The following is a 14,310-nucleotide window of genomic DNA, read 5'->3' as shown; positions in this document are numbered from 1 at the left end:
CTATCATGAGCAGCCTGTGCTCAACAAAAGACTCATGTTATCTAATACAATCATAGTACTCTTCAAAATATGGTCCTTAAAAGGTCCCATTATTTTTGGGTCCACGCACACACAAATACAAAATAAATGAGTTGAATCACTTCCATTTTAGGATCGAGTGTTTTGTGATCCACTCTTCCTTTATGATCCACAGATTCTACAGTGATGATGATCATTGCTCACACAAAAAAGAAAAGAAAAAAAAATGAAGGGGGAAGGGAAAAAAAGAGTAGGTGAGAGAGTAAGAAGAGATCAAATCACACACACACACACACACACACACACACACACACATATATATATATATATATATATATATATATATATATATATAGAGAGAGAGAGAGAGAGAGAGAGAAAGAGAGAAAGGGAGAGGTGGCCTTCTTCGTAGTTGGTTTGGTTTTCCAACTTGCAGGGAGCATTAGGGTCACAGATGCCGGGACCAATGGCTCATGAGCTACAATGCATCGACATGTGATCCCCATGCTGCAATTATTTATTACAACACGCTCAAGTTACATTCTCAATTCACCAACTTGCTACAAGCCACTCAGTTTGCAGCTTCAAGAAATCTGCAACTTTTGATCAAATGGCATTAAAAGAAGAATCAAGTATGGCCATCTTGATATGGACATTTGAGTTGTGAACCAGAAGGAAGATCCCCAAATGCTGATCTCTTCTAGAACTGTGCTTTTCTAATAAGAAGCAGAGCAGCCAAGTGGGTATCCTCCATGTCTGCAACACGGAGTTGCTTTACTACCGTTCAAAGAACTGCCCTTGGAAGAAGGGCACTCAAGCTAAGCGTGGATGTCGTAGATGTAAAGTTCATAGACATCTGAAAATTAGGCTTTCATTTTCCTTTTAATTTTCAGACTTGTAATATAAAGAAGTTACGTTTAGAACTTAATAACCAAGTCGCCTAGTGGATCGCAAACATGGGGGAATATTCTTCATCATGAACATCAAAGTAGTTAATATTGATGTATTTTGAATGTGAACCCAAGGTAGAAATTGGAAGCCCAGGAATCAAATCCGTGATTCTTGGACTTTTGACCAAGACTAGCTCAAAGATTATTGTTATTGAAGATTAAGGTTCCTCTTGTTGGGGAATATAGTTGATATGCATCTTGCTCATTATACATAAACTATTCCCCATTGACATCTATTTCTCGATCATTGTATAAACCTAATGCCGAATTCCGGACCCACTTTGAACCCAGGTTATGGGCACAGGCGTGGGGACGCCCTTTCTGATCTGGACCGTCCGATTCCGAAATTCTGCAACCCCACATTAGTGCACCAACGTTTTGTTAGAAAAGGGGCTTTCCCTTTCATCAAGTACCAGATAGAGTGATTAATTAAGCATCTCTTCTCTTGCGCCTTCACGACACGCTCCTTTGGTTGATGTGCTAGTCTCTTACATCACTACAACTGTCATGTTATATATATTCGCATTCTATCATTTTCAAACTAACAAGCACAAATCTCTTGCCGCGCCTCATGCACACCATAAAACAAGAAAGTTGAGTTATTGGCTGGGGCCCAAGCACGTAAGATCTGACGTGTCAAAGTCAGCCACCGTTTGTGATGGCTTGCCTTTGCCTTTCCCGACCTCTATATTTGCATATAAAAGAAGAGCAGGTGTCATGGAAGCTTGTATATTGTGAGCACATTTGCTTCCTATTCTATTCTTTCTGCTGGTTAGAGAGAGAGGAGGAGGGAAAGAGAGAGGAGGAGGGAGAGAGAGAGAGAGAGAGAGAGAAGTTTCATTCATCAGCAATTCAGCTAGAGAGAGAGAGAGAGAGAGAGATAGAGAGAGAGAGATTGGAGATCAAGAGCTAGATGGCAAATGGGTATGCATGGATCATGTGGAAGTCGCGGATGGCGTCGGCCTTCCGGACCGGCTGGGCTTGTGTCATGGTAGGCTTTGCAATTGAGTACTACAAAGTGCGGCTCAACAAGCGGATGGACTTCCAGCCATTTGCTTACTTGACGGCTACGCTCATTGTTGGCGAGGCTTGCCTGGGCGAGGCCGTGCAGGGCATGGTGCTGGCCCTTTATGGCACGCTCCAAGGCGCCTGCACGGCCTGGTTGAGCTTGTGGCTCATGGGGCCGTCAAGCTTCTCGGCTTGGACCATCATGCTAGTGGTCACAGTTAGTGGCTTCCTGGTCTCACTCCCCAAGTCCACGCACATTGTGACTAAGAGGGTGGCACTTGGGCAGATAGTTATTGTGTATGTTGCTGCTTTTATGCACAGGGAGAAGCACCAGGATGCTAGCGTCTACCCTCTGCATGCTGCATTAAGCACAGCTGTTGGAGCTGCTGCATCCGTTCTGGCGTTGCTTACGCCGGTGCCTAGGCTGGCCTGCCTCAAGGTGACGATTCTCTTCAGCTTCTTCCTATTTATTCTTACATGCATGGCAAACGTCCATTTTTATCTGCAAGCACTAAGTGACCACTGTTTGCTTTTTATTCGTATCTATAACTGTAGATTAATTAAACTTTGAAACCCTTAGCATTGATTTTCAGAACCTTAGAGTTAGGTACACATCGAGGAGGCCCTAAGGATGGTTTCTCCGTTATCAGAAGATGGGCTTTCACTTATAGGTAAATGATAGGTCAATGCAAATGATATGTAATCCTTATCATGTCACCAAGGACTTGGCCAACAAGCTGAAACACGGCTGGCTCCTGAATTTTCTGTTTGCTTTTGACGAAACGGAATAAATGGGTTTATTTTATTGTCATCGGTCGAGTTGCTTTTCTTTTGTAGTTGGTAGGGGAGCAGGTCTATGCCAGTGATCAAGTGGGTTGGAAACTGAGTTTATCCCGATCTTAGACTAGAAGCAACAAAATATTCAAGGATATATTTTCCCAAGTAATTAAGCTATCTATCTAGATCAGCTCTTAGTCACCGGCCCATGAGAAGCAAAAGTGGCACAAGCAACGTACTTAGATTGCGATCCTGGCTTGCATGGTAAAAAAAACAACTTGGTTTTGGTGCCTTGCAGCTATTCACTCGCTGCATGCACAAATTCAAATTGAAACATTTCCTCTCTCTCTCCACACACACACACACACACACACACACACACATATATATATATTCAAGGAGAGAGAGAGAGAGAGACTTGTTGCATGAGCGCACTAAGGACCGCATGATCAATAAGTTGACTTCACTCTTAAAGCGAAGTCCTTGCCTAATAAGTTTTGTCCTTTATATTAATGCAGATTGGGGAAAAGATTCGATTAATTGGAGAAATCTCCTCTAGCATGCTAAAGTTGCTGGCCGGTGCGTACTCGGCTGAAAGCATGTCTTCCGCAAACGCCTCTCTTTTCCAAGTGAGAATGCTCGGAGATACTAGAGCTCATCTTATCACCACCGTGAGGAATATACAGGTTCGTGGCTCCAACCATTATCCTACATATCAAAGTCTACATCTGTACTCAAAATTCATGCTGTAAAAGTGAATTAAAGGAGCAGTGCAACCTTTTTGGACAAGAAGAAGAACTTGGAGATTCATGACTTTTGTTATTTTGTTCATGATACTCAGATAAATCATTAAAACTGTTTTAAAAACATGTCTAGTACATGTACTTGACCTAACTATTTGTACATGTACTTACAATGCATATTACGCATGCATATATTTGTGTTTATACTTATAATATATATATTTTGCCTAATTTTTATCTGTATTGAATCTGAATCAGGCAAATATCGGATGGGAGAAGCCTCTTGTTCGTTGCTTGGTACCCAAATATAAAGCCCTCACAGAGAAATTTTTCTCGCTTGAGAGACCCATAAAAGGAATGGAAATTGCACTCAGCTCTTGCTCCTCATTCCCTGTGAGCAGACACATGGGGGATAAAGGGATCATAGATCTTCTAAGTGTCATGGCAGAAAGGATTAGTCACTCATTACAAACAATTGTAAACACAGCACCGAAAGATTCAAGCCAAGTGCATGTTGATGAAACACGACCTCTAGAGATAAGCTTTGAAGCATTAGAGGCAGTGACACCGACATCTTCCAGTGACTTGCCGCCTTTCTTCTTCATCTTCTGCATGAAAAATCTCTATGAGAGCGTAATATCTCCGCTACAAGGAGAGGAGAAAACCACAAAGATGACCAAAAGTGGGGAAGCCACGAAGAAAAGCAAAGGTGCCTGGTCTCTGAAGATTGATGCAGAGAGTCTGTTAATGGCTGTAAAATGTTCAATATCTCTGGGACTCTCTGTTCTTTTTGGAATTCTTTTCACCAAGGATAATGGATATTGGGGGGGACTAGCTGTTGCTGTCTCCATTGCAACACAGAGAGAATCCACCTTCAAGATGGCCAATGTGAGGGCACAGGGCACGGTTTTGGGCTCTGTTTATGGAGTTTTGGGATGCTTTCTCACACAGAGGTTTGAGTTTTTAAGGTACGTAGCATTGATACCATGGGTGATCTTCACTAGCTTCTTAAGGCAGAGCGAGATGTACGGATATGCAGGAGGCGTGACCGCACTTATTGGAGCAGTGGTAATTCTGGGAAGAAGAAATTATGGTTCACCTTCTCAATTTGCCATTGAGAGAATAACAGAGACTTTTGTTGGTATTCTTTGCTGCATCTTTGTTGAGTTCATATTCCTTCCCAGGAGGGCTTCAACTCTAGCAAGGGAGAAGCTCATGGAGACACTAGCAGAGATTGCTGACACCATGCCTTCCCTTGGATCCAACACCAAACCATGCTTAAGCCTTGCTGAGATGAAAGACGCAGGAACTAGATTGAGGACAAACTTGTCTGAACTCAAGAATTTGATGGAAGAAGCAAAGGCTGAACCTGATTTTTGGTTTGTTTCCTTTCCTGATGCCAGCTACAGCCAGATCTGGGGATCACTGTCCACTGTGGTTGAGCTTCTGGACTTCTTACTTGATGCAATTGACTCTCTTCCTCAAGTGTCATGCACACATGCTCTGTCCCACAGCGAGATCTACAAGGCCATAAATGAAGACCTTGAAGAATTCAAGAACTGCATTGATTCGTACTTGGTTTGCTTCCAAGAAGTGCTTCAAATCAAGTCTTTGAAAGAGTTGAATGATGAGTACCACAAAAGGAATGAGGGGGTGGCTGACCTTGAGGCAGGTGGAGTGCAGACTGTTGATGGGGAGATGATGGACAAGATTGTTGAATCACTTGTTAGGCATATAGGTGAAGCACTGGCACATGTTGAAGAAAAGAAGGAGATGAGGGGCCAAATGGTTGTGTCTCTTGGTGCCATGGGGTTCTGTATGTCTAACATCATGAAGGAAACCAAGAAAATTGAGTTGGGAATTCAGGAAATCCTCCAAAGGAACAACCCTCTGGCTCACGTGAATCTATGGGAGATTCATCACATGGTGATGCATGTAAGTCCATGCTAGATGCTTCGATGGTTCATTAACCTCATAACTTCAATTCCTTCTCTTCCCGTAACAGAAATTAGAGATTCCATTAGACGTGGAATAACATGAATTCATTACAGATGAAGTATTTGTATATTCTTAAAGTATTGTCTCAGATGTCATGTATGTAATGCTTATCATCTATTTTTGGAACCAATGAACCCTTGTATATAAGGGTTGCATATGTATTATTTTGGCTAAAAGGCGACATACTGCTTTTATTTCCGTCAGTTGATGACTACCACATATTCTTGGCGAAAAAAACCTATGGAGTGCTTCATCATCTCTCTCTAACTGGTCCGGTCAATAGCTAAGTAAAGAATCTATCATCAGTTGGATTTTCATGAGCGTTAAAACTTTTGGGGGCAAGTTGGTGGTAATGGATAAGCAACGGGCATGTCATTAGTTCGATGACCATGAACATTAGGCTTCTGCGCTCTCTCTCTCTCTCTCTCTCTCTCTCAAAAGTTAAATGCAAGTTCTAACATAAAAATTTCCTTTTTTTTTTTTAAGTGAACTCTCTAGATAAGGTAACAGTCACATCGTTGTTTAACGGTTGTGAAACAAAGAACTCATTCTACTGTTTAACAGCGTGCGTTCAAACACGAGAACCTTGCGACAGCATATCCTGACGCATATACTCCCTTTCGACGTAAAAATTGTACAAAGCGCACCATCTGTAGCCGTCCAACTTTTATGCGTCTGTCTCTTGGTGACTGCACATGGCTTGAACTAACACTAATCCCATAGCTGTTTAGCATCCTCATGACCGACCAGTCACTTGATTCTTGTCTTTTTGATGAAGGAAAAAGGACAGGACTCTGCTTGTTGAAACACTTTCAAGTGTTAAACTAAAAGGTGTGTTGATTTGAAGGATGATTATTCTTAATTTGGTGTGTCAAAGGCATTCCATCTGAGATGCTGTTAGTTTATTCTGTTGTTTTTATTTTTTGTAATCTTAAAAATGAGTGAGACACAAATAAAAACAATTAGTGTTTGGATGACACACTGTAAAAATTTGGTTTTCTTAAAAAAGTTTTGTAAAAAAATTGGTTTTTTCTTGAAGAATTGACTTGGGTGGCTGGGTAATAGGATCAAAACACTTTTTTTTTTTTTTTAATAAATAACCTGCAGGGTGATTCCCTTTAAAGAACAGGTTTTGCGAATTGGTATCATCTAAATGGCCATCAAATGATGTTTTGAAAAAAAATCCATTTTTTCTCCAACAAAAAATGGTTTTGACCCACTTTCTTGGGGCCGCTTCACTGATGCTATGTATGTCTCTGCAGGTGCCCTTACTTCTTTGAGGTTTGATTCTGTTTATGATTTAATTAATTCCGTGAATCTATGAGTTGATTCAATTCACAAGCCAAATTTAATAACATTGGCACAAATCTTACATCGATGTCCACAACTTTTGGTACTAAGATTTTCCCTTGTTAAAAAAAAGAATCCCCACTTCCCTTTCGTTTGGACCCATGTAAGATTGCTTTTCAACAAGGAAAGTCTCACGGTCAACTTGGTGAAGGGGAGAGAGAGAGAGAGAGGGAAAGGAGAGGATGTTCCAACTTCCAACTCAGGAAGAGGAGCTTTTGTGCTGGAGTGGTAGGCGGCAATTTTGCTTTGAAAAGGAAGAATGGAGAATATGAATAAAGGAGAGGATGTTCCTACCATGTCTTACTTTCATGAAAGCTGAAGAGAAAGACAAAAAAAAAAAAAAAATGCGAACATCAATGGAGAAGGGTGGCGAAGAAATGATACTTAAATCGAGTAATTCGACTTACATCTATACCCGCACCTATACTAATACCCTTGTCACTCTACTTGTGGGTCCCACCAAAACTTGGTTCCCATATAATAAATAATAGATCCAATTTGAAAAGAAAAGAGAGGAGATCCAGTACAGCTTATATGAATGAGTCCGTACAAAGTCCACCATGGAAGTGACTGGCTCGTGCCTAGTTGTGAAAAAGGGACCAACGAGCAAATTGGCATTTGCATTTGCATGTGTGTGGTGACAATGCACCGACGCGTTCAGTTTTTTTTATCCCACAGATTCTCTCTCTCTTACGGTGTACCACGTATTGTCTGCGTAGAAAGTTTTCAATCTTTTAAGTTTATTTTTTTATTAAATATTTTATAATATTTATTAGTGCACTTTCTAATGAAAGTAGGGTATACGTCTGCGTCACACACCAACAAAAAGTAAGGTTGGAGTAATGCTACGTATCCGGATGTCAATAAATCTGGTGCTTGAAAAAAAAAATTTAAGACATAAAAAAGAAAGAAAAACTTTAACATCCAACTAGGATTTGAAAATTATGTACGATCAATTTGGATCCAGATTTAAATAAAATACATTACCTCATTTGATATTACATGCATTTAGTTCGACACTTCACATATTGTAATGCGGGTCTGATTTGGTGTAAAAGTCATTTTGTACTAGGTTGTGAATTTAAAAGTTGGGTCTTGGATCAGATTCAAAATTGTAAATTCAAATTCAGATTAAAATATGGCGTAATCTTTTCTTCCTACATGTTCAAATTCGAATATGTTTCAAACTTTGGAGCCTTACTCAAGAAATTATAAAACGCTGAACGAGAAATGAGCAAATAACATCCCGCTGCTAACTTTTAAAAGGACAATTCAACTTTTCAATAACATAACAAATATACATTTTTGAACAAAATAAATAAGTAGATTACAAAGCTAACTCTCCACATAAAAATCATGTTTTAGAAAAAAAAAATGAAGAACATCACCATCTTCCCTTGCCAGATGGCGAGGGGCACCCCTAACCCCACGGCGCCCGCCACGTGCTGTTGCCTTGAAGACCAGGGCAACCGCAAGGGCAAAGGTGATGTTTGTATTTTTGTTTTGATTTGTTAATACTTTTAAATTTAAAGAGCTAATTTTGCAACAATTGATTTATTTCAACATTTTCTTCTCAAAAGCTGTTCTTTGTGACTCTATTAGTAAAATTGGGTGCCTATTTGTTGTATTTTAAAAGTGAGGCGGCAATTTGTTATTCACCTCTATGTTGGAGGTTTTTTTTTTGTAATTTTTTTATTAATTTTATTTACTAAGGCTGAATGACAAATTAAGGACTGTTTACAATCTTTCACACGTTTAAACGGACAAAATCAAATAATGTACGTTGTATACAAAATAATAATAATGTCTACAAACATCACTTTTTTGTTTACAGTTGATAATAGCTTTTATATTGATATTTTAAGATAATTTTTTTTATTTACATGTTGGTGTTCTTTAAAAATTAAAAAATGCATTACTAATGCTTCCTTCTTAACCAGAAATTTGCGATTCTGCTCCACTAAAGCACAAATGTTCATGCAATTTAAAAAAAGAAAAAGTTTTTTTTTTCTTTAAATTAAAAAAAGAAGAAAAAAGGATGATGCAAAATACTTGGTTTTCTAAGTAAAACATGAGAGGAGGGGTAAGCTCATGTGTGTGTGAGGGTTCAACATCAGCCTTTTGAAGCATATTTAATACAGATTGCAGACGCCGGCAATTTGTCTTTTCCTGAATATTTGAGGGAGTGGGCCCCACATGCGCAACATGTGGACGTGGCAAAGTCGGGGCAACCCTCTTTTTATAATGCGTTTTTCCTGTGGCCTGCCTGTGCCTGCTTCCCTCCTCTCCTCTCCTCTGCATACATATAAAAGCAGCCCAGCTGATATGCTCCCTTACATATCAATCAAATATAATCTAGAGTTAGAGAGAGACACGCTAGTAGTTTCTCATTCTCATTGGCCACTCGGCTATATATATATATATATATAGAGAGAGAGAGAGAGAGAGAGAGAGAAAGATCAAGAGGAGCCAGACATGGCTAATGGGTATGGGTGGACCATGTGGAAGTCGCGGATGGGCTCGGCCTTCCGGACCGGCTGGGCTTGCGTCATGGTAGGCTTCGCCATCGAGTACTACAAAGCGCGGCTCCACAGGCCCATGGACTTCCAGCCCTTTGCCTACTTGACGGCCACCCTCATCGTCGGCGAGGCTTGCCTGGAGGAGGCCGTGCAGGGCGCGGTGCTGGCCCTGTATGGCACCCTCCAGGGCGCCTGCCCGGCCTTGCTGAGCCTGTGGCTCTTGGGGCCGTCCAGCCTTTCCGCCTCTACCGTCACGTTAGTGGTCGCGATTAGTGGCTTTCTCGTCTGGCTCCCAAAGTCTACGCATATTTTGACTAAGAGGGTGGCACTTGGGCAGATTGTCATCGTGTACGTTGCTGCTTTTACGCACAGGGAGGAGCACATAAACGCTAGTTTGTTTCCTCTACATGCAGCACTGAGCACGGGTGTGGGCACTGCTGCATCCGTTTTGGCATTGCTCTTGCCTGTGCCAAGGCTAGCCTGCCTCAAGGTGGGATATTGTATCTCTCTTTCTCTATATGGTTTTCCTTTTACCTTTCTTCTTTTTCTTTTTTGTCTTTTTTTAAAAAAAAAACTTTTGTGGTTTCCATCAGCTTGGGCAGTTAGTTTACTTGGTAAACTAGTTAGGCTTCGGCTGATGCTGGCGCTTGATAGGTGGACCAAAGGCTGTCGGTTGAAAACAGTCAAAAATTTAAAGTCATGTTCATAAATTGGTAACTTCTCTTATGTTTGAAGGGGAGACATTAAATCGCAGATGCTGCAAATCAATTGCAAATTGAATTGGTGCAAGTTTCGAACCTGAAGAGCTTTCACACCATATGGAAATGTGAAAATGTTAAACCTTTTCTTTAAGAAGTGTTTAACTTAGAAGGGGTTGGCACAACAGCGCCGAGGGCAAGTAGGCTGTGTATTCTTGTTTGAAACTCTCCTAGCATCAATTATCTGCGTTGCAAAAAAACATAAGTATACAAGTTGAAGCATAGCAGAAACACTACTAGGAGGCATCATAAACAACTCTAAATCTTGAGGGATAAAAAAAAAAAAGGAAGGAAGTTTCGACCTTCAGTCAAGCAATGGGATTTCTTCCTGTCACCCAGAAACTTAAAAAGAGTGTGAGTAGTTGATTCAAGACATGCAGAGAAAAACTTTTGAAGTAAACTTGGTTAAATGCATGTATGTCTGCATGGTTCATGCCACATGGACCAGCTTGATCATGTCAGGAGGTTCACCAATCAAAGTGGGACACCGTAGTCATCTTTTTAGAAAGAGAGAAAGTGAGAGAGAGAGAGAGAGGGGTTGGGCCTCTAGAGACTTCGATGTCGGCAAGTCAAGTTTTATTTTAAAAAAAATATTAGAAATGAAATGGTGAACGTATCACCAGTCATACAAACTTAGAAAAGATCACATGTAAATGCAATTTAGTTATATACAATATTAACAATATATGACAAAGACACCAGCGTTTTACATTAACAAATAAATCACAAATTCGAAAAATTCAAACCTATATATAATTTCTGCAGCAAAAGAAAAAAAAAAACTGTAGTTCTCCCTAAATTTAGATAAAACAACAGTGGCTCCTTCGACAAACTTTTGGTGCTTTCCTTGAACCGACGATATACGCGTACAAGTTTAAGGGTGTAATTCGAGTTGTTTGGCCTTTGTAGTAACTTAAACCAACAAGTCAATCACAAAACTCAGTTGAAGTTCGATTGACTAGGCCTATTCAAATCACTGCCTCGATTGAGCTACATCTTAAATTTATGAAGACTTTGAATTAACTCAGGCAAATGGAGAGAGAGAGAGAGAGAGAGAAAGAGAGTGTGTGTGAGAGAGAGAAAGAGAGAATTAAACAACTGGTAAATTATACAAAAACTAGGCAATTACATTTGTTAGAAATTAATCTCCCTAGCTTTCTGAAACCATATGTGAAGGCATATATTTACATATCAGTGCCTCTCTTGAACTACAAATTTACATATTTGTGTTCTTCTTGCCAAATTTTTTTGGCTCCACAACTGGCTGAAACTTAAAACCTTGCCTTCCATCGGAGAACTAAAACTCTTAGGGACATAAACTAGAAGTGCACCACGTTGCACAAGTTGGTCGAGTGCCATTGCAGGACATGCACGAGCAAAAAGTTATCTTCTTTTTGCCTTAAACTGCGGGTGACTTTCACTTTAGAAAAGCGAGCCTGTCTAATTCACCTTCACCTTTCATTGCCACTGCAGATTCAGGAAAAGATTCGGCTGATAGGAGAAATCTCGTGCAACATGCTCAAACTGCTGGCAAGTGCGTACTCTGCTGAAAGTGTCTCTACAGCACATGCCCCACTCTCCCAACTTAAAGTACTTGCAGATGCTAGAGCTCATATTCTCGGCACTTTGAGACAGAAACAGGTACATCCTCCAATTACTTTTTTGTCTATAATGTGGAAAGTATGCCTGCTATGTTCATCACCAAAGCCAGAGGTAGAATTAGAAAGTTCACGTGCAGTGACGTTGGGCTGTCCCAGCAAACAAAATTTCAGGAGCCATAAGTTTTTTCTGTAAAATTTTCCAATCTGAACTTTCCTTTTCTGAAAATTCGTCCCCCATTTTTCCAGATGTATTGAAATTCCTTCTTTGAAACTCATGTTTTCACGAACATTTTTCTTATGGAATGACTTAAGCACCAATATGGAAAGCACACAGTATATATATTTTTCGAACTTTTTAAAAGTTAGGATCTAGTTTTTATGTCTATGACTCTACATATAGAAATACAAACTGTTAGAATATACGAACCCATGAAACATGAGAAGGAATTGACAATTTAATCAGTTGTATTGATTTACATGTTGTCACCATAAAAAGTATTTGCCAAAAGTCCAGCAGCCAAATTAACCACCAATTTTCTTTTTCAGAGAAGTGTACTTGATATAGCAGTATGTGAGCTATCTGATGATCTAATTGATCGGACAAGTACTCTCTGTTATCTTATTCAGTTCTCATATTTCCTCGTTCTCATATTTGGGATCGACTGGATGACTCATAATGATTCCCATGAATTATCATATTTCTCCTTATTATTATCCTAAAGCTCGTGTATGTCTCATAAGCAATTCCTATTTGCCTGACTCCTATGTTGGATGGAAACAGGCAAATATTGGATGGGAGAAGCCTCTTGTCAATTGCTTGGTACCCAATTATGGAGCCCTTTTGAAGAGCTTTTTCTCACTTGAGAGACCCATTAAAGGAATGGAGATTGCATTGGAATCTTGCCCTTCATTCCTCATAGCAGGACCAATGGGAGAAAAAGGCCTAAAAGATCTGTTAACTGTCATGGCAGAAAGAATTGGGCAATCAGTAGCAGCAATTATGGCCTCAGCATCTAAAGATTCAAGCCAAGTGTATGACAATGGCACTGAGCCTGTGGAGATAAGCTTTGAAGCACTAGAAGACGTGGCTCCAACTTCTTCAAGGGATTTTCCCCCTTTCTTCTATCTCTTCTGCATGAAAAACCTCTATGAGGCCATGGTGTTAACTCAGAAGCAAAAGGAAAAGACTTCGAAGGAGTCCAAAAACGGGACTCACATGCCAAAAGACAAAGGCGGTTGGTCTCTAAAGATTGATGCAGAAAGCCTTTTAATGGCTGTGAAGTGCTCAATGTCTCTAGGACTCTCTCTACTTTTTGGAATTCTCTTCACTAAGGACAATGGGTATTGGGGAGGGCTAGTTGTTGCAGTCTCCCTTGCATCACAAAGAGAACCGACATTCAAGATGGCCAATATCAGGGCACAGGGCACAGTTTTGGGCTCTGTTTATGGGGTTCTCGGTTGCTTTCTTGCTCAGAGATTCCAGTTCTTGAGGTATATAGCATTGATACCATGGGTGGTGTTCACCAGTTTCATAAGGCAGAGTGAGATGTATGGCTATGCAGGAGGCTTGACTGCATTTATTGGAGCAGTCATAATTCTGGGCAGAAGAGACTATGGTTCACCTTCTCAATTCGCCATTGAGAGAATTACAGAGACATTTGTCGGTATCCTTTGCTGCATCCTTGTCGAGCTCATATTCCTTCCCAAGAGGGCTTCAACTCTAGCAAGAGAGAAACTTTTGGTGACATTAAAAGAGACTGGTGATTGTATGACTCCCCTTGGTTGCACCAACAAACCATGCTTGAGTCTTTCAGAGATGAAAGAAACATGGACTAGACTGAGAACCCATTTGACTGAACTCAAGAACTTGATTGAGGAAGGCAAAGCTGAGCCAGGCTTTTGGTTTCTACCATTCCCTCATGCTAGCTATACCCGTGCTTTCAACTCATTGTCCATCGTGGTTGAGTTGTCAGAGACTCTATTTGAGACCATTCACTCTCTTCCTCAAGTATCCTGCAAACATATGCTGTCCCACAGTGAAACCTACAAGGCCATTAGTGAAGACCTTGAAGAATTCAGAAACTGCATTGGTTCACATTTTGTTTGCTTCCAAGAGGTCCTTCAAGTCAAGTCATTGAAAGGGCTGACTGAAGAGTACCATAAGAAGAAAAAGGAAGAAGTTGACCTTGAGTCAGGTGGGATGCTGGTGGTAGGTGGGGAGAGGATGGACAAGATTGTTGAATCATTTGTTGGGCATGTAGGAGAAGCACTTGCTCGTGCTGATGAGAGCATGAAGGAGATGAGGGTCCAAATGGTTTTGGGCCTTGGAGCGATGGGGTTTTGCATGGCAAGCATTATGAAGGAATCCAAGAAAATTGAGTGTGCAATACAGGAAATCCTTCAAAGGGAGAACCCTATGGCTCACGTGAATTTGTGGGAGATCCATCACATGGTGATGGAAGTAAGACCATCCTAAAGAGTTTGCTGGTCCATTCTAACCCCTTCAATTAATTTCTTCACTCTCCTGAAGAGAAATGACAGATTTGGTTACCTGTGACTTAACGTAAGCTCAAGTTACTGTATATTCT

The 14,310-nt window shown here is 40.5% G+C and overlaps 2 protein-coding genes across 3 annotated transcripts; both read left to right on the top strand.

The window, feature by feature from the left end:
• Positions 1 to 1,715: 1,715 nt before the first annotated feature.
• Positions 1,716 to 5,712, top strand: LOC116253913 (uncharacterized). 2 transcript variants are annotated; one of them, XM_031628906.2, is made up of 4 exons: positions 1,716 to 1,959; positions 2,298 to 2,415; positions 3,272 to 3,439; positions 3,755 to 5,712. In XM_031628906.2, the coding sequence occupies exons 1-4, from the start codon at positions 1,889 to 1,891 to the stop codon at positions 5,444 to 5,446; spliced, it is 2,049 nt and encodes a 682-aa protein (XP_031484766.1). In that variant the 5' UTR covers positions 1,716 to 1,888; the 3' UTR covers positions 5,447 to 5,712. The 2 variants fall into 2 exon arrangements, with proteins under 2 accessions (XP_031484766.1, XP_031484765.1); XM_031628905.2 differs by having other exon boundaries at positions 1,716 to 2,415.
• Positions 5,713 to 9,285: 3,573 nt separating this feature from the next.
• LOC116254972 (uncharacterized) lies at positions 9,286 to 14,310 on the top strand. Its single transcript, XM_031630657.1, has 3 exons — positions 9,286 to 9,853; positions 11,595 to 11,762; positions 12,504 to 14,310. The coding sequence occupies exons 1-3, from the start codon at positions 9,320 to 9,322 to the stop codon at positions 14,196 to 14,198; spliced, it is 2,397 nt and encodes a 798-aa protein (XP_031486517.1). The 5' UTR covers positions 9,286 to 9,319; the 3' UTR covers positions 14,199 to 14,310.

This window comes from Nymphaea colorata, chromosome 5 (assembly GCF_008831285.2).
Source record: "Nymphaea colorata isolate Beijing-Zhang1983 chromosome 5, ASM883128v2, whole genome shotgun sequence".
Classification (NCBI taxonomy): Eukaryota; Viridiplantae; Streptophyta; class Magnoliopsida; order Nymphaeales; family Nymphaeaceae; genus Nymphaea; species Nymphaea colorata.
This window is presented reverse-complemented; position numbering and strand designations above follow the sequence as displayed.

What these genes read in the sequence shown, in the direction of transcription:
- LOC116253913 (XM_031628905.2), top strand. Translation starts at nt 1,882, where the DNA reads ATGGCAAATGGGTATGCATGGATCATGTGGAAGTCGCGGATGGCGTCG. An exon ending in CTAGGCTGGCCTGCCTCAAG is followed by an intron (nt 2,416 to 3,271) that starts GTGACGATTCTC and finishes ATATTAATGCAG; the next exon opens with ATTGGGGAAAAGATTCGATT. An exon ending in CCACCGTGAGGAATATACAG is followed by an intron (nt 3,440 to 3,754) that starts GTTCGTGGCTCC and finishes AATCTGAATCAG; the next exon opens with GCAAATATCGGATGGGAGAA.
- LOC116254972 (XM_031630657.1), top strand. Translation starts at nt 9,320, where the DNA reads ATGGCTAATGGGTATGGGTGGACCATGTGGAAGTCGCGGATGGGCTCG. An exon ending in CAAGGCTAGCCTGCCTCAAG is followed by an intron (nt 9,854 to 11,594) that starts GTGGGATATTGT and finishes TTGCCACTGCAG; the next exon opens with ATTCAGGAAAAGATTCGGCT. An exon ending in GCACTTTGAGACAGAAACAG is followed by an intron (nt 11,763 to 12,503) that starts GTACATCCTCCA and finishes GGATGGAAACAG; the next exon opens with GCAAATATTGGATGGGAGAA.